This window comes from Hemicordylus capensis, chromosome 3 (assembly GCF_027244095.1).
Source record: "Hemicordylus capensis ecotype Gifberg chromosome 3, rHemCap1.1.pri, whole genome shotgun sequence".
NCBI classification, from domain to species: domain Eukaryota; kingdom Metazoa; phylum Chordata; class Lepidosauria; order Squamata; family Cordylidae; genus Hemicordylus; species Hemicordylus capensis.
The window spans coordinates 172,588,784-172,608,836 of record NC_069659.1 but is presented as its reverse complement, the minus strand read 5'-3'; the positions used below and the strand labels follow the sequence as shown (position 1 = coordinate 172,608,836).

The 20,053-nt window shown below is 43.3% G+C and overlaps 1 protein-coding gene and 1 long non-coding RNA gene across 4 annotated transcripts in view; one reads left to right on the top strand and one right to left on the bottom strand.

Annotated features, from left to right (window-relative positions):
- Positions 1-15,789, top strand: part of LOC128350396 (coiled-coil domain-containing protein 70-like) — a 25,877-nt gene extending 10,088 nt beyond the window's left edge. The window contains exons 1-3 of one of the 3 annotated variants that reach the window (XM_053308658.1): positions 889-988; positions 1,227-1,385; positions 14,857-15,789. In XM_053308658.1, the coding sequence (XP_053164633.1) occupies positions 14,885-15,604 (720 nt within the window). In that variant the 5' untranslated portion in view covers positions 889-988; positions 1,227-1,385; positions 14,857-14,884 and the 3' untranslated portion in view covers positions 15,605-15,789. Of the gene's footprint in view, positions 1-888; positions 989-1,226; positions 1,386-13,729; positions 13,820-14,856 lie in introns of those variants that run through there. The other 2 variants (XM_053308660.1, XM_053308657.1) reach the window with 2 other exon arrangements.
- Positions 6,802-20,053, bottom strand: LOC128350399 (uncharacterized). The gene is made up of 3 exons (XR_008319311.1): positions 19,953-20,053; positions 7,866-7,986; positions 6,802-6,998 (listed from the first exon to the last, which is right to left on the bottom strand). It is a non-coding gene; the product is annotated as an uncharacterized LOC128350399 (long non-coding RNA).

Here is a 20,053-nt window from a genome sequence, read left to right as displayed (position 1 = left end):
AAGCAAACCGCCTTTGGTTTAATAAGATAAGGCAAGCCCCACCCAGTGTGTCAGTCACTCACCCCTCCTGGGCAGGCCAGTCATGCTTATAGCCTTTGCCTGAAGCATCAAAGGCTGTGGACATGATGGCAGGTGCTTCCCATGCCTGTCGGTCATGGAAGCTCCTGCCATCATGCTTACAACCTTCCTTGCTTCAGATAAAGGCTGTAGGCATGATTGACCCACCCAGGAGGGGTGAGTGATAGATGCACTGGGCAGGACTTATTTCCAGCACATTTTCAGAGGCTGTATGTGAGTACTCTTTCCTGGTTCCAACAGCTGAATGCAGCTCCATAATCTGAGAAATGTCTTACTGAGGAAGTCCACCAGGTTGTTCCTCCACACTGCTGATCATCTTACTATCTAACTGCCTGCTGCTCAAGAGAATGCTGCTTGCTTGAGCATTTTGGCACCCAGCTCCATGCATCTGGGATAATATTAGCTGTGTTTGTTAATCTAGGTATCCATATATAATTCAGCTGAAAACTATTCTGGTACTCAGTATAGATTGAACAAAGCTAGCTGAATCAGTGGAAACTTTATGATGAGGGTTTGAATTTTGGCATCAAAAAGAAGGCTTGGAGGGGAGGGAAGCCATTTTGTGAAAGCTCCTTCTCTCAACTGCTTCACTGCAGCGCGCTCTCTCTCTCTCTCTCTCTCTCTCTATATATATATATAAATATTTTTCTTCCTCCCAGAAAGAATGAGCACATTACATGGCCAATCAGACTTGAACATTGCCTATAAGCTCCATTTGTTCTCTGTGACATCATAATCTAGTCAAATCTGGTTGGCTAAATGATGAGTGACCTTTCTAGAAAGAAGAAGGCCATTAAAAAAAATTACTTTGATTGAAGGAGTAGATTATCAGAGTTGCAAAAAGATTTTAAAAAGGCACCAGGGAGGAAGCACTGAAGGATGTGTATGACTCTGATATGGATTGATGAAAGTAGGTAGGAGATACACCTGTGGGGATGTGAACATTTGCAATCTCTTTTGTGTGCTCATCAAAATATATCAGAGAAACAGGGGCACATTTTCCAGAAGGAAAGGGATAAAATGTTCCGAAAATGTTCCCACACCATTTTGGTTCAGCACTAATTCATGCACACCAATCTGGCAAAAATTCTTATTCACAAAGCTGCACGCAGTTCACCAAGCCATAATTCTTTTGTATGCATTACCAGGCAACTTCCCTGTTCCAGTTTCTTCTCATCATCCCAAGGAGGACTCACTGAAACCAATGCTTTGGCAGGCAGAGGGACAAGAAAGGCAGGAGAAGGAGAGCAGGAAGCAAGCAAGCAAGCAAGCATGAGGCCCTGCTTTAGATATCTCAGACTCTTCAGGTTAGCAAATTTGCTATAAGAAACAGGACCTTTTTGAGAGGTCCATTCTTATTATGAAACTCCCTGTCCAGGTAAACTTTCAAGGCTCCTTTCCTAACAGTTTTTAGAAGGTGCTAAAAAAATTGCTTATTTTCATAAGGCCTTTGGTGGTTGACCTAATGCCTTAGTTCTGGATTGTTGCTCTTGCATTCTAGTTTGGCTGTTTTGTGATCTCATTTGTTTGTTGTTAATGGCATATTTTAATTATTTTTATGACACTGTGAGCAACTCTGGAATCTTTGTAATGTAAAAGCAAATTATAAATTACAGATGTGATCACCACATGTACACTCCCTATGGACACATCTGCAAGCATTACATATCCCCCTAGCTAAGCAGGGTCTGCCCTGCTTAGATGTGATGTGTGAGCACTGTAAGATATTCTCCTCAGAGGATGGAGCCGCTCTGGGAAGAGCAGAAGGTTTCAAGTTTCCTGTCTGGCTTCTCCAAGATAGGGCTGAGAAAGATTCCTGCCTGCAACCTTGGAGAAGCCACTGCCAGTCTGTGTAGACAATACTGAGCTAGATAGATCAATAGTCTGACTCAGTATATTGCAGCCTATGTTCCTCCTATACTATTTCCTCCTTTGCATGAAAGCATGCTAGCCATTACTTGATAAAGGAAATGTATATACAGGAAATGATACAGGAAATGTGATACCTCCTGTATATTGATCCATCAAACCCTTTCCGGGTGAGGGCCCAGACCTGCAAGTTACTTCTGGCCAAATTCTTGGGAAGAAGAAGAAGGGGTACAGGAGGCTTACACAGTTCTCTGTATGAAGTAATGGCTGGTGTTGCGTGAGGTGCATAGTCAAGGAGGGGAGAACCTTTAATGGAACCTAATGCCAAATCTCTTCCTTAAGTAAATTGCACTCATGGATCATGCCCCAAATAAACCAATAAAATAGTTTTAAAGTTAAATAGTGGTTTCCATGAACATGAGTAGGCAATCCAATTAGCTGCTCAAACAGGAAGCTGGTTACATTATCTTATTTAAAGAAATGTGCTCACAGAAGCCGATTAAGTTTATGTACCACAATTTCCAACATGAAGCATTTATTCACTAAAGCTGATATCTAAAAACAAAAGCAAATGTGAAGAAGCATTCTATATGAAATTAAATACATGTGTATTGTAATTACAATAGCTAGAAATAACATGTTACATTTTAATTTGCACTTCAGAAGCTGCTCATCGGTTAAGCATTTTATTACAAGTCAGTGTGTCTTGGCATCTATTTGCATTGACTGTGTAATTAAGGCAGAGCTCCAAAGAAATAACAAATGGCGCATAGAACAGGAGTAATTATTCTTATTTATTTACATCAGGTTAGAAAGACAAATGCCAATTATGATGTAAGTAGCATCATGCCAGATAGGGAAGTGCTCTCCATGCATTAAAATATATTGTAGCTTTCTTTGTACCTTCTCTCTCCATGGTCTCTGAACATGGGGAGAGGGGAAGCAGGTGCCTGTCTGCTACTCACACCCCCCCCCAAGTACCCAGTGTTTGTCTGCATAGGCAAGTGCTGAATGTGGGGAAGCAGCTTACAACCCTCTGCTGAAAATGTGGGTATTGAGGTGCAACCAAGGATCATGTCAACGTGGAGAGTTGGGGTATGATTAGCTGTGGCATTCCTGTTCTCCTTCTAACCATCTTCACTGAACATTGGGGAGATAATGTTTAAAGAGGGCTTCTCCTTCTTTAGTTTCCCAAAAGACCCATTGTCACAATCCAAAACATAGCCCTGTGGCTGTAGCACAGTGTAGGGGAAGTATAGTGTGGACTGAGATTGAATGAATGATTGATTGATTGATTGATTAAGTGTCATCAAATCAGTGTTGACTCTTAGTGACCACATAGATAGATTCTCTCCAGGATGATCTGTCTTCAACTTGGCCTTTTAGGTCTCTCAGTGGCGCATTCATTGCTGTCATAATCGAGTCCATCCACCTTGCTGCTGGCCATCCTCTTCTTCTCTTTCCTTAGATATTTCCTGAGATATCAAAGCCAAAAGGAAGCCCTCCTCTAATGATTATTCTCCTCTAGGCTTCCAGAGGATCCAGTGGATACCTCAACACCCACATCAGGGCCTCTGTATGGAGGAAATTTTGAATGTTTGAACCAGGATAGAGTCTTGGAAAAAAAAAAAAGGAGGAAAGATAAAGGGAACATCAATATTCTACCTTGAGGCAAGCTGAAGCACAAGAGCACCACTGAGGATCTCCGAGTGAAGTGGGGAAATAATTCAGTGGTGTGGTGGTGAGGCACGATTCTCTAGAAGGTTCAAATGCCCATATTAAATATATTCAGATTAAATGCAACAAAACCCCTGAAGTAAGTAATGTTAGTTTAAAACATGTGCTTTGTTTTATTAATTATTAATTAATAAAAGTTTAAATTATTAGTTATTTCTAAACTGCCTACAACCTGCTAATGATGAGTACTATCTTTTTAAAAATCCCTCACAATAACTGTAAGCAATAATTACAGGATCATCAAAATAGAGCATATATCACCCTTTTAAAGAAAAAAGATGGGTACCTTTGGTCTACACAGCAATTACACTGGCCCATTTGGGGAAAGGTCATACTCAATGGTCAAGCATGTGCTATGCATGCAGAGGATCCCAGGTTCATCCCCTGGCTATCTCCTTTTAAAAGAACCCCAGCAAGCAAGCCTGGGAGAGGCCTTTTCTGAGATTTGTTGCCAGATGGAGAAACAGTATAGGGCTAAATGAATCAATGGTCTGACTATATAAGGTAGCTTCTTACATTCCTTTGTTTCTAACCATCGTCATTTCACGTGTTAGCCAGAGATGCCTACACTACTGATGAATCATTATATACAGCAGCAATTTCCAGACTGCATGACACTGCCAGGTCACACTGCATGCCAGCAAACAACTAGTGTTCTTTGGGAGAACTGCTAATGTGCTGAGAAAAAGAACATAAACGTTTCTATGAGCCCAACATCCTTATCCATATTGATTGATTGATTGATTGATTGATTGAGACTACTAACTTGCTGAATGAATTGAAAACCCCTCCTTGAACTCCCCCCCACCCTTGCCCCTTCTTTGACCCTACCCCTGGCCAATGTGGGGGTCAATAAAGTGTGGCAAGAAGCAAAAGAGCCAATGGGGAACAAGGAGGGAATCGTCAGCAGGTCCGCAGGTTTTGTTTACAAAACACTCGAAATTGGCTGTTTGGGGTACAAAATGTTTTGTATCCGAAATGTTTCGCACATCCCTACAATGAAGACATTTAAGTGGTGGATAGCTTCTGCCTTTTAGGATCGCCCGTCAACAGTAAAGGATCCAGCAGTGAAGAAATACACTGCAGACTAGCACTTGGTAGCGTTGCAATGAAGGCCTTGCTAAACACTGGCTTACTTTCCACACAGTAACCCACCAATTCAAGGGAGAGGCGTGTTGCTGCTTCTGCAACACTCCACACCCTTCCTGTGCTGCTTCCAAAGGTGAGGAGACTCTATGCCGACTAAGGAGTGGTACAAATGCAACCGTACTCCCATCGTTCCCAATGGGAGTACCTTTACAAGCGTGATGACACACTCCTTAAGGTAGGCACAGACTCTTTGCCTTCAGAAGTGGGGGCAGGGTATAGAGCACCACAGAAACAGAGAGTATGCCAATCCCTTGGATTAGCAGCTCACTGCGCAGAAGGTAAGCCACTGATATCTCAAATTTCCACATTCTGTAAAACTAAAATCTATCTCAAGAGAGAGTTGTATCCCAAGTTTTTGCTCTGCTCATGAAAGGAGCTTCTGTTTGTGGAACAAGAGTTCCTTGCTGATTCCAATCACAATCCCAGCAGACGGATTTTGAAACTGGAATAAAATGGTCTCCTAACACCTGAAGGTAGGACTTTACTGTTTGAGAGTTAAATGCCATCCAGGCACTGGCTAATACTACCATTTTGGCCTCTGTTACCTCTCTTTAGCGCAACACCTGAAATTAATCCCAGCTCTGCTAATATAAAGACCACCACATTTCTCTTTCACTTCTGTTCTCTGGCTTAAAAGGGCCCTGTTTGCTTCAGTTAGTGCTGGGTATGGAACAGCCAGAAGTTATTTTCTTGATACGGAGGAACAGCCATTATTGCCTCTTCTTCGTCCCAGAAGCCCTAGGTACAGCCTGAGATCATGTCCGGCACCAAGTGAGACTAATCAACATTAGTCTACTTAAACTCCCCCTGCACTCCATCTTGTTCAAATCTGCAGATTTTCAGGGCTATTTCACTATATTTCACGATCCTACTTTCTTTGCATTGCTTTAGATCTAGTCTGATCAAGAGCTCTGAAGAACTCAAAAGCTTGTATCATGTACTTGATCCTCTTAAAAGTATCATCAGGACTGTGACTTTTGAACGATAGCAGTTATAACTGGAACTTTCCAAATGAGCCCAGCAAAAAGCCAAACCAAGCTGCTGACTGCAACCCTTAAACTGGAATTTGTATTTCAAGAATTTACAATCATGAAATAATTTGCTCTTCTTTTGTTCCACTGTGTTTAGATAAATCCTTCTAATTATGCCAAAGCCTCCCTTGTAATCACAGACTAATCTCATTTGTATGCTTGTGGGGTTAAAAAGCAAAAAGAAAAAAAAGAAAAACCCACATGAAAACAAAATGAGAACCATTGGGGTATAAAGATTTAGATTTACAAATTGAAGGTTTCTCTCTCTAATCCAAGGACTGGAGGGGAAGGATTTGTTTTCTGTTATGAAATGCTTTGGCTGGTTCATAGCTTCAAGACAATTATGTCTATAACCTTAAACCAAAAATAAGAAAGACAAATAAGTCAATTCTTGACACTTCCCAAAAAGACCGTGCCATCTGGATGTTTTAGATTTGTAACAGGTGCTTCTGGGGCCTTGAGCCTAATTCTTGGCCCAGATTTTGCACTATGATGGGTGACTCTGTTGCTATGTGCAATTGTGCATTGCATTAATTGAAGAGATTTGAAGAGGCCAAGAATGGTAATTAGTCAGTTGGTCATGCAGAAAAAAGAGCAGTGGCTTCAAGCCACCGTGCTGAAGGCACAGATGGGCTAGACCATCCGCTCTTACTCTCTGTGGTACCCTGCTAATCTATTTCAGATCAAGCAAACAGTCCATCTTGATTCAGGTTCTCAGCCTGTTGAAATCAACAACATAAATTTCGTAACCACTGGGGAAAGAAAGCACTAGGGTTGTATGACCTAAAGAAACAAGCTATGTCAGCACAAAATTATCAGTGCTGGGAAAGTACCAGATGGGCCAATATTTAATACCACACATTTGAGGATGATGAGCACATTTGGGAGGGGAAAGGGCAACATTTGTATCCTTTCATTTTGTAAATGTTACTTTTATTATATAGCGAAAGGGCCAAGTTGGGGACAGAGGGAGGAAAGGGACACTTTACCTAGCAAGGAAGTCCACAAGGCTTCAGCCTGAATTGCAAGTCCATTGGAAAGCTGGGGTTCAGTTTTAGATCATACTTAGAAGTTTATACAAATTGTTCTCCTGTTTCTATGTCATGCCCAGATCATATAAAATCTGGTGATTTGCTGGAAGAAATCAGAAAAGTGAGGGAGACAAGGTGGAATCTTGTGGGAACCCCTAGCATAGATGCTACAGGCCTAAGAGTAGTCCCTTAGCACCATCCTCAGGAATCAGCCCTCCTGGTAGGCAGCAAAACACCACACCACACCACACATCACACCACATGCCTATCCAGAATGTTACTGTGGTTGATGGTGTTACAAACTACTGAGATGCAGGAGAATTAGCAGGGTCACACTTGCCCCAATCCATCTTCCGGTATAGGTGATCCATCAAGGTGACCAAGGCATTTCCCAGAACAAAACCATGCCTGAAGCCCGACTGAAATAGATCCAGATAATCAGTCTCACCTAAGAATGTCTGGAGTTGCACAGCAACTGCTCACTTGGTCACCTTGCCCAAAGAGGTTGATTGTTCTCAACCAGCAATACAATACGGTTGCTACAATACTTGGAATCCAAGGAGGATTTCTTCAGGAGTGCCACAGTTGTCTCCTTTAGGGCAGACAGGTGACATCTAAGAAAGCAATAATCCTATACTAGATCTATTATGTCTGTTTTAGATTACTTGACTTCTCTATCTGCTGCCACACTCACCACCCTTAAGTTTCTAGGGCCCACCCTCTGTTCTCAGGACACTGGTAAACTAAGGCACATCACTCACCACTATCATGCACCACATCACATATGATCTAGCCTCTACATGCATGCATCTCATTGCATAGATACCCAGTTGTCTTTATTCTTCTCCCTTAAAAAGGAGGAGCGGGGGAATTGCATGAATCATGTGTGTGCACCATAGGGTAGCTATGTGGAATGCCTGTTGCACACATGATATTGTCTGCAAAGTAGAGGAGAAGGAGAAACACTCACTGTTGCACAAGACAAAGGCTGAGGCACTTGGGTAAGTGGCTGAACTGGGTCCTTGAGTTATTGGCAGGCTCCTCTGGGTTCTCACCATCTGCTTTCCTCCATCTTCATTGTCTCCCTGGTGCTGGGAGCCATTGGTTCATAATTATAAATGATGAAATGATGATTGCATATTTTTGAATGTGTTTATCAATAAATATTTGTGAAGTATGGGTAACGATAAGCAAAATCCATCCCTTGGCCCTGAATATGGAAAGTATTATGCAGTAGGCTCCACATGTAGAATGGACCTCAGGTGGCATGTAGTGATGGCAGTATCTAAATTCAGCCCCATAATGCTGCACATATGTGAAGAACCTGTGAGCTGTAATTGTCTATATAGCACTAGTGGGGAAAATCCAAATGTTTCTCAAGAATTTTTCCCTGGCTCATAATGTTGGTGCACACATGCATGCTGATTTGTGCTGTTTGAATGATCACATTGCCTCCTAAGTTGTGTACTTTAGTCTAACCTGTCCTGCACCACCACATTGCATCAGCCATGGTGAGCAGCCACTTGCGAATTCAAGTCCCCCTCTTCAAAGAAACACATTTGGGAACACGTTTGATCAGGGAGGGTGACAACAACAACAAGTTCTAGTAAGTTCTTCACTATCCCTACAACTGGACTAAATTTGGTCCAAATTAGTTAGGCGGTTCACAAGTTAGCCCAATTGCTCCTCAGATATACATGTGTCTACCATCTTGAATTGTTATGGATGACATCATCACAAACTATGCCATTGAGGTGTCCCTATGGATCTCTACAGCTGTAGCAAATTGTTTCAAATCAGTTAGATGGTCCACAAGTTAGCCCACTTGCACCTCAAAAGTTTACACACCCACCATCTTGAATTGGGATGGATGACATCATCCCAAACTATGCCATTGAGTTGTCTCTGTGTGTCTCTACAACTGTACTCAACTTGGTTCATATTGGTCCAGGCATTGCAAAATTAATAGCGGGGGGACACACGGACAGGCACACACATGGATACACACATGGAATTCTGGGTGATCTCATAAACCTACTGGAAAGTAGGCTAAAAAAAAAACAGCTAATGAATTTCTGTGCTTTTATGGTATCTGCTGTATGCATACAGGTGAAACTCGGAAAATTAGAATATCGTGCAAAAGTCCATTAATTTCAGTAATGCAAATTAAAAGGTGAAACTGATATATGAGACAGACGCATTACATGCAAAGCGAGATAAGTCGAGCCTTAATTTGTTATAATTGTGATGATCATGACGTACAGCTCATGAAAACCCCAAATCCACAATCCCAGAAAATTAGAATATTAGATGGAACCAAGAAGACAAGGATTGAAGAATAGAACAATATCGGACCTCTGAAAAGTATAAGCATGCATATGTATTCAGTACTTGGTTTGGGCCCCTTTTGCAGCAATTACTGCCTCAATGCGGCGTGGCATGGATGCTATCAGCCTGTGGCACTGATGAGGTATTATGGAAGACCAGGATGCTTCATTAGCGGCCTTCAGCTATTGTGGATTGTTTGGTCTCATGTCTCTCATCCTTCTTTTGGCAATGCCCCATAGATTCTCTGTGGGGTCAGGTCAGGCGAGTTTGCTGGCCAGTCAAGCACAGTACACTGTATACTTTTCAGAGGTCCGATATTTTTCTATTCTTCAATCCTTGTCTTCTTGGTTCCATGTAATATTCTAATTTCCTGAGATTGTGGATTTGGGGTTTTCATGAGCTGTACGCCATGATCATCACAATTATAACAAATTAAGGCTTGACTTATCTCGCTTTGCATGTAATGCGTCTGTCTCATATATCAGTTTCACCTTTTAATTTGCATTACTGAAATTAATGGACTTTTGCACGATATTCTAATTTTCCAAGTTTCACCTGTATGTGGCTTAGCTGTGGGCAGAGGATCGCAGGGTTAGAAGGTGGAATCAGGAGATCCAGGCAACCAGTCAGAACTACTCAGGAATCAAAGCCAGTGAGGTGATTCACATGAGCAGCAGAAACCGGGCTAAGAGAGCCCAGCCCAGTTCCTGTTGTTTGTATGCAGCAACGGGAGCTGTGCGGCTCCTGGTGGCAAGTCAGCTTAAATGCCCTCCCCCTGAAATGAGGTTAGCAGAGCAAGCGCTCTGCTAACCCCATTTTTTTGGTCGTGGGTCTGCCGCGGCTGCTTGGAGCCACAGCAGACACACTTGGGGAGTGAGGACGCCAGGAATGCCCTTGCGCTGTGCATTACTGGGGCTCGGGGGTGGAGGAAGCCATGTGGCGGCATTTCCCTTCGCCCAACCCCCGGAGCTACCGGACAAGCAATGGCCGGGCACAGGAGTGCCCAAGCAAAGCCGCTGCTCGTCTGGGCGGGAAATCCACCCTCCCAGCAACAGGCTAGTCTGCAGAGAGAGCTGGTTAAACCCACTCTCCCCTCAAACACGCTTATGGCTCTTCACACTAATTGTGTAACGAGCATCAGTAAGTAGCCAAAGGGAGGAACATGCTAAAGGTCAAGTCAATCAAATCATCAGGAATCTGGGGACAAACCAGAAGCCAAAGATTAGCAACAAGCCAAAGGTCAAGCCAAGCAGACAGTCCAGAACTAGAGGACAAATCAGGAGTCAAAGGTCATATCAGAGGGGCCACAGATGAAGGCAGTAAACAAAAATAAATATACCACTGGCAAGGAGACCTTGAAACAGAGGCAAAGTCTGCCTGAGACAGGAAATCTGTTATATTCTTCCTGTCTACAGGCAAGTGTAGCATAGGGGCTGGACTAAAAAAAGGCTGCTGCTGTGCAGCAAGTTACCACAAGTAGTAGGAGTAAGCAGAGCTTCAAGGAACACCAACAGGTGGTGTCAGAGTGGGGTGAAGGGCAAGTGTCCCCCTAGACAAGTAGCTTACCTCATTTGCCACCGACCACTGCTGCACCCCTGTGGTAGCTTGAGGTAAATACATTTTTTTACATTTTTATATAATCTCTCTCTCTCTCTCTCTCTCTCTCTCTCTCTCTCTCTCTCTCTCTCTCTCTCTCACACACACACACACACACACACACACACACACACACACACACACACACCCCATTACTGTTTTCCAGGAATCTAACATGTGGGACAATGTTTGCCCCCCACCAAATCCACTTTTCCCCTTCTGTGCCCCATCATTTCTTTTCTGTTGCCGCCACTGCATGTGCCAATGGTTGACATGATAACCATGCTTCTGCAGGATCTTGTCAAACTTTTAAAGCCAGAGAACTCCTAGGAGAAATGATGCAGTGTTCATAACATCGTTGAGTATTACAAGCCAAACGGGTTTGTATATCAGACCAAGTACCTGCAATTTGTTTGTTTGTTTGTTTGTTTGTTTGTTACATTTATAAACTGCCCCATCCAAAGGCTATGGGCAGTGTACACCAACTTTAAAAAGACATAAAAACACACAGTTCAAAACACAGTGCTAAGGAGAGGAATTAGAAAATTCAAAAACAAAACAATTAAAATTGCAGTGCTGTCACTAATCAAAACCTTTGCAGCTGACCATTTTTTGGGAATAAGAGGCCAGGAGTCTCAGGCATCCCAAGCCCTGCAGGTCATTCCTTGGAGGGTGTGACAGGATTGTCTGAAGAAAGGATGTTGGGTAGAAGAGACTCAATGAGAGGAAGCTGTTGCTGCTGCTAGGTGTGGAGAGACTGAGCTGGAATGAGAAGTTTGTACTTGTACATGTCAAATATGTACATTCATCAGATCCCATTCTAAGAAAAATGGAAGGGGTCAGGGCAGGCCAGAGCAGTGGGGTTCCTGAATCCTGAAAAGGTGTATTTCCACGGTAGCTATCATACATTAATCTACCCCTTTCTCTGCCTTAAATGGAGATTTCAGGGATTGAACATGGGACCTTCTGCATTCCAGGCCGCTACCCTTCCACCAAGCTACAGCCCTTCCCCTAAGTGTTGTGCGACTGCAGAATGCAGTAGACATGGTGTTCATGGAATACTGGAGCATATCTATGCAGTGACAAGGGAAACGACAAGCATGCAGAACTGAGAGCACCATGGACATTCACCTGTCTTTCAAAACGCTGAGTGGGGTTTGATCCAACTAACATTTACTGCCATTGGCCTAAATTAATGTTTCCATATGTGATTGGGTTGCATGTTGCAGAGAAACACCATGCAGTTTATCATTGTCTGGGATCACACACACACACCCTGCCCATGGTCTCAGTGCAAAGGCATCCAGCTAACTTCCAACAAGACTACAGCCTGGCTCAGATTTGGTCTGGCATGACCCTCTGACATTGCTCGCCTTTAGTGGTAAGCCATGATGCCCCACCAGCTGCCATAAAGGTCCTGTAATCAGGCAGACAGCAGCCTCAGTTGCCAAGGCAACCAAGATGCTGTGCCACCTGAGTATTAATCCTGATGTCTCTTGGTAGGATGTGAGATCTTCTCGTGGAGCCACAGAATGCTGCACCATATATAGGAAGGGACGAGGGTGAAGCCAAGGATGTTGGCCAGCTGACAGTTCTGCTCCCAGAAGGGAAAGCTGGGGGGCAAGTAGGAAATAGATGAAGGCTCAACCTTCTCCTTTTCTTAGGTGAGGTGAAAGACTAAGGTGAACTGGGCAGCAGGAGGAGCCAGGTGCTTTTTATTTTATAGTAAATAAAATATGGTTACTTTATGTATTGACTTAGTATGGTTAGCTGTGTTCTTATTTTATATGGCCTATGTCTATGCACAGTGGCTGACATTATGTGCAGCCTTTGGTTGCTCTAACATTCTGCCTTGGGGTTCCTGTGGAATTCTAGGGCAGCGCCAGCCTGGAAAGAGTTGAATGAGTGGTTGCGTTAGCCATGCTTCTGTTTTTCCCATTCACTGCAATGGGGAAGCAGCAGAAGTGCTGCTGGTGCCCCCAACACTGTCTTAGGATTCCTAAGCAGCCCCAAGGGGGAGCATTAGCACAATGGAAGGCTGTATCATATCAGCCACTGAATAAAGGATGGATAGATAGATAGATAGATAGATAGATAGATAGATAGATAGATAGATAGATATAATCACTTGGGCATAGTTCAACACCCATGTATCTTACTTGATATGTCCAGCTGGTAAACACTTGGGCCAAGTTCACACTTGTATGTTCATCAGCAGGTGACTGCAGCATTCCATGATAATACACACATTTGAACAGACCATCACAGGTCTCACACAGCAGAAAAAACTGTCATGTCACCTCACATCCAATGCTTTTCAGGGCAGTCAGTCAGCTGGCAATAACCAAATGTAAAGAAATCAAGCGGTATATGAGCATGTGCCGACCAGCAACTGGCAGCTGAACGTGTGGACTGATGCAATGGGAAAGCATTGCTTCCGAGGCACTCTGAGGAAAAACAGATTCTGCCTGTGGTGGTTGCACTGCTGTAGTTAAGCACATGTGCAAGTCATCAATCAGTACTGCCGTCATCAGGGGATGAATATCCATAGGACTAGCCCTTGATAACTGCGGCATAACTGCAAGGACTGCCTATTCACATGTGCAAGTCAACAATATAGGTAGAGCTTTCATATCAACTCAAGCCCAAGGCATCTCAATGGAGTCAATTCATCCAGTTAGATACCAGCCTAAGAGTACTATAAAGAAATGTAGAGCATTCTGAAAACAGGTCCTATGCCACAAAGGCAGCATATGAACCAGTCCTAAACACACCCGGTTTTGATCTTATTCTGATGGATAGTCCTGCCTTAAGGCCTTATTTCATATGCATATCTGCCTCCACTCAAAACCTCACCTGGGATACCATTACAAATAGCCCCATTATTGAGTCATGGGTATTGCCTATATGAAATGGCATAACTTTTGACAACCCAATATCACAAGGTTCAGCTCCAGTCACTAAAGGTTATTAGAAAGTTGACTCAAGAACAGCATATAGGTAAGATCTGCCTTTTAAAAAGAAAACTAAAAATAGGCAGTGGGTTTGATCAAGTGGGAAATCCCTCACATGATTGCCCCCCATCCACATGCTTTCTTTGATTCCTATACAATGGGATAGCACCACATAATTTCTGTTTCCCATACTGCTGTGTGAAATGAGAAGGGGCTCTTAGTCATTATGTCTTCATCATATCCAGTTCCCATTCTTAGTTGTAAGACTGCTTTGATTGAGGCTGTCCTCCTCCTATGCACAAATACTATTTAGCAAGTTCTGCTGAATGCTAAAACATATGAAGCTACCTTACATGCAGGCTGTATGAATCTTGTTGCAAAATTTCAAGAATCAGAAGTATAACATATTCACGTGCGGTCAAATGATATGGCTGGCAGCACAGATGAAGAAGAGAGTGAGCCTGGATGTCCACCACAGTGGTCATGATGCCCTCCCAGCATGATCAAGGGTTGCACTGGGAGGGCATTGAGATGTCTGTGGGGGATGACCCAAGTCATGTGCTCTTGCCATGCCCCCTGCTTCCAGCTGCAATGTTTGAACTGGCCCATAATTATCTTATATTGGATTGTTTTCACTGAAGAACTCTCTGCAGTTCAAAACACACTGGGAATGTTCTCCCTGATATATTTGTATCGAACACAGAGATATTGTATTATGAGCCAGACCTTTGGACCATCTAGTCCAGTATGCCTTACAGCAGCTCTCCAGCGTCTGAAGTACTGTGTATGTCAGCCCTGCTACCTGAGGTCTGCTTAACTGGTGACATCAGGAATGGAGTCTTGGGAACAATGCTTAAACTTTGCTCCTGGAGGTGCAGGTCCTGAAATAGTCTTCCATGTAAACAGCTTTAGGATCAGGCTGTGAGTCTCTCTGAAAATCAGTAGGATTTAAGAGAGGTTATCTTCAGCTGAGGATTAGCTGTGTTTCTGTTCAGTATTGATTTAAATTTGCATGTGCCTGGTTTTTGATTATTTGACTTTTTTTCCTCCCTGCCCCAATTGGTACTTGACATATACCTTCAGTCTGATGAACTACAGGACAGAAGGCTGAATGATGCCCATACCCCGGGGGGATGAAATGCTGGAATCTAAGGATGGATACGTTATAAACAAGAGTAGCTCTTATCCTTTAGTTCACCCTGCTACTAACCCTTCCTACCAGAGACAGCTAAATCAATCCCTCCGGGGTGACAACCACAACATTCGGAAAAAGAACAGGAAAATCAGGGAAGAAAACAAGACTTTCCGTAAAGAAAACAAGGCCCTTCGTGAAAAAAATCGTGCCCTCCGGGACACAAACAACATTCACTGGGAGGAGAACAGCACTCCAACGGATATTAAACTGGATGCCATGGAGGAGAAAAAAGCTCTTGAGGAGCAAGAAAAGGCCCTCCGAAAGCAAAACAAGGCCCTCCGCGAAGAGATACGGTCTCTCCAGGAGCAGGAAGTAGCTTTTAAAATGGAAGAGAAAGCTCTTCAGGAGGAACTTATGGCTTTGTGGGAGGAGAACATGGCCTTTCAGGAACAGATAAAAGCTCTCAGAGATAATACTTCAGCTGCTGTGGAAGAGGGAAAGTGTCTTCAGCAAGAGAAAATAGCCCTCCAAGAAGAAGAAGTTGCCCTCAAGGAAGAAAACAGGGCACTCAAAGAAGAAAGGAAAGCTCTTGAAGAGGAAGATAAAGCCCTGAAGGAAGAGAATGAAGTTCTCCAGGAATGGAAGGAATTCCTCCAAGGCACCAACAGTTTTGAGACGGAAGAGCAGTCCACATAATCTGAGGATGTAGGCGGGGGAGGATCTTCCAGCATACTGGCAAAAAGAAAACACAAGTCAAGGCAACTGAGGTGGCTGTGCTACAGACATTTACCAAGATTTAAGCATTAACATGCATCACAATAACTTGGTATCTGCAGCCTTGATTCCAGGATGCTAATAAATCCCTCTGGAAGTGCAGAGCGCATGATGTCAGAGAGCTCATTTATTTTCCAATTTTATTTCGTTTGAAGACCAGCAAATACCACAACTCCCCAGATTTACTATAGTCCTTCCCACACACAGCATAAGATTAATTTGCTGGTTGCTAGGTTTCTACTTGTTTATTTCTATGTGGTTTTCACACTTTCTCTCTTTACCAAAATAGTGAATTTTAAGAGAAATTTCACTCATGTATATGTTGTATGATTTGATTTATATATGAAATGTTATTTATTCATGTCTGAGCATTTCCCCAGCCCCAGCCCAAAGAGTTAGAGCATGTTACAACATATTTTAAGAGTGCAGCCCACAACCACATTTACTTAGAAGGAGTGATTATCTTAGTTTAAATGACTTTAAAAGGGGTCAGGCAATTTCAAAAGGTACAGCAGCCAAGGGCTTCTAGCTTTGATGCTCCCTCCAAGATCAGGGGAAGTATAGCTGCTGTTCTAGAGCCTTAGGAGAGATTAGAGCCTTTGCTGCTGTCCTAGAGCCTTGAGAGTCAGGCAGTATAAAAACAAATAAGCAAGCAAGCCTCTGAATACCAGTTGCAGGTGACCAACAGTGAGAGAGGAAATATGCCTTCATCTTCTTGTGGGCTTTCCAGAAGCCCCCTGTGGGGAACATGATGTTGGACTAGATAGGCCTTGGCCTAATCCAGCAGGACTATTCTCGTTTTTATGTCCCAGTAGCACATAAGAAAATGTCCTCAATATTTACTTGGGATAGTATCCCCTGCTATGTGGGGTGCTGTGTGGATGGGATGAAGTGCACCTTTTCCTTGCTGCACATCCTGCTGAAACCTCAACCATTTGTTGCTACAGGCCAGCTATATGTGAGACACATTCATTATAGATTAAGGTTATTTTACCAATAAAGGTTGTGCCGTTGAGTCGGTGCCGACTCTTGGCGACCACAGAGCCATGTGGTTTTCTTGGTAGAATACAGGAGTGGTTTACCGTTGCCTTCTCCTGCACAGTCTGAGATGATGCTTTTCAGCACCTTCCTATATCGCTGCTGATCGATATAGGAGTTTCCCATATTCTGCAAAACACACCAATGGGGATTCGAACCAACAGCCTCCTGCTCTCTAGGCAGGTTGCTTCCCCACTGTGCCATTAGGTGGCTTTTTTATTTTACTAATAAAGGCAGGTCTTATTAGAAACTCATCATGGAAAGTGTAGTAAAGCTATTGATCTGAGAGTCTTCAAAGGTCTCAGGGCACTTACATAAACTTTTGTAGTAAATTACAGGAGCAGAGGCCACAAAAATTTAGGTCCAAATAAGACAAAAGAGCAGGAGACCTGTGTTCAGATCTCCTTTACTTTTTGTAAGCCATTTATATATTGGTGTAGGGGGGGACCTGATGCCCCAGTTTTCCATTTATCAAAACAATCCTGGTAGCAGCTTACAATACATGTCAGAAAATTAAATACTAAAACATAAAACAGCAGCACAAAGTTAAAGGGAATAGGATCAGGATCATGGTGCTGGGAATGGGAGATTAATTCATCTCTTTTCCTCTAACCATCCCCCTGATTGAAATTTCTCCACCCCACCCCCAGCTTAAGTTGCTGGTTGCTCTGCTGTGTAAAATATTGGTTCAAGCCACATTTTGTGACCTGCCAGATGACTGAAGGGTTCCCCTTCCTCACTTTTGTAATTGCAAGTAGGCAGACAGATACTAGCAAAGTTTACTAAGCCTCTGGTGTGCCACTCTAACAGATTGGTGGGCACTCGATGGGTTATTGCAAGTTGTGCTTCTAAGGCATGCAGAGTAATGACCTGGATGAAATTGTGGTCTTCATCACAATCATCAAAATAATATCGTGAAAACAGTTGTATCAATCAATTCCAGTGCCTGGAGGAATGATAGCAGTTTTGTTTACTTCAGTTGGCTTCCCAACTAGATTGCTTGTTGGAGGGAGGGTGAGGTGATGGGATGTGGGTATATTTAGGGGAGTTATGGTTGAATGAAAGGCCCAAGGCACAGTGCCAAGGAGAGAGAAAAGGCAAGACAGTCAGGGATCATATTGTGTTGGAACGGCCGAGAGCCATTGGTGCTAATTCCTGCTATGCTTCTCCCCTCACTGGAAGGGCAGAGGCTGGAGGGCAGGGCTGTCCTAGTTCAGATGCTCCAGCCACATCAAGTGCTTGGATTAGACTGTTCAAAGACTGTAGACAGCTGGCACAGAGCTGGGGGAGGGAAATCACCTGGGACCAATGAGGGCATTCCAGGGCAGTCCTCTGGACAGATTGGCAAGCAAGGGCAGTGGAGGAAGGGAAAATTCTGTTTCTAGGAGGTGCAAAAGTTACATTTTGTCAGTCCACACATGAAAGGCTAGCACTTTTGCATTACACATTTAAAAAATAAAGAGCACAAATCAGTTCTTTAAAAACATGGTAAAATGACGGGGGGGGGGGAGAGAGAGAGAGAGAGAGAGAGAGAGAGAGAGAGAGAGAGAGAGAGAGATGGGCCATAGCTTGATGGTAGAACATCTGATTTGCATGCAGAGAGTCCCAGATTGAGTTCATGGCAGCTTCCGGTAGGGCTGCAAAACAGAGGTGTATCTAGGGAAAATAGCGCTTAGGGCAAGCACTGAAATTGCGCCCTTGTCCAAACAGGAATGATGGGACTTGTAGTCAACCATATCTGGAAATCCCTGTTAAAACGAACACTGTACCATCTAGGCATGGTTGTTGATCAAAACCTGAAAACATGAGCCATCTCTGTAAAAGATTTAGAACAACAGTCAGGAGTTATGCGTGGATTCCAGGTGTCATTTGCTCTGTCTCATATCATGCTTTTAAAAAAACATGACTTTGTCCTAGACTAGAGGATATCCTGCCCAAATAGCCACTAGCAAAATAGGGGAAGAAGAAGGTGACGGGGGGGGGGCGTGTCTATAAACCAGTGAATGATTCTTACCAGCCTTTGTCTTGTGATGACTGTTGGCTCATGATGGGGTATATGTGCATTCACCACACTATTGCTTGCTTTGACACCAGGAGGGAGGAGGATACATTAGTCTGCCACACTAGACAGAGGAATTTTCAACAGGCGCAGACAGCCAAGTTCTGCCAGGGCCAAAACAAGCCCCTGCCGGACTAAGAAATCATTGTAATTTGCCCCTTGCTGTCACAAGCAGTGTGCTGTTATTTTATTATTGACTCTAAATCTCAGATATCCCAGTCATGGATGGAAAATTCAAGGTCAGTTTACAAGAGACACACTTTCTACATGGAAGTTTCTTCTGTGCAGGTGTTGTGCAGAAACCCATGTGTAGTGACTGCCAGGGGCATAGCAAGGTTGGAATGGGCCAAGATGAGATTTTAAAATGGGCCCCCAGCCCCTCAAAGTCCAGGGCCTCCACGCACCCCAGGCCCCCAAGGATTTAAGTCTGATATTTCAAAATAAGTATGCTGCCTGAAAATACATTTCACTGAATACACACATGCACACTTCACAATATATAGTGATATACAGTGAGTACTATATATTTGTGCTACTTTTAATGCCTAGAACACACTAGAAACATGAATTATTAAAATGGCCTCCTTGCTGCAGATTAGCAAAGGAGACTTTCAACCATGCAGGGTGAGCCTGTTTGTTTTCTCAGAATTCTTGAACAAATTCAGTACAGTTTGATTCCAGGAGGTTTTTCACAAGAGGCTTTTAAAGCCCTTTAACACACATCTCCTCTGGAATGGAGGTGCTGCATTCACATGTTGGCCAGATGTACCCTGAAGTCCTGTGAGTTATTGGAGAGCAGTTCACACACAAGAAAAATAAAATAAAATAAAATAAAATAAAAACACAACACATGCTTCACAGTTCTCACTCAGACCTTCTGGGGTGCAAAACAACTTGAACATAAGTGCATTTATACATGAATGAATGAATGAATGAATGAATATAATATTGTTTGTTCCAGAAGTTTTTGTAATTTTCTGCCATGAAACAAGCAACAGGCCTTTTTAGATAGTAAAAAGCCAGAAATTTAAAGCCAGAAATTTTTCAATCTGTTTTAAATTAAATATTCAGAGACTTCTCAGTCTCCCCCCCCCATCAAAGCCCTATGGCAAGGAGATCCCTATATACCTGGGGTGGGAGGGGGGTAATCACAAAAAGGAATTCACAGTCTACCTTGCAAAAGCTGTGTTGGATGGTCTGGGCAGAGAGTCTGCTGCAAAGAACTCTTCCTGCTTCCTTCCTGGCTTGCTGGGGCATGCCAAGTTCAGGCTTCA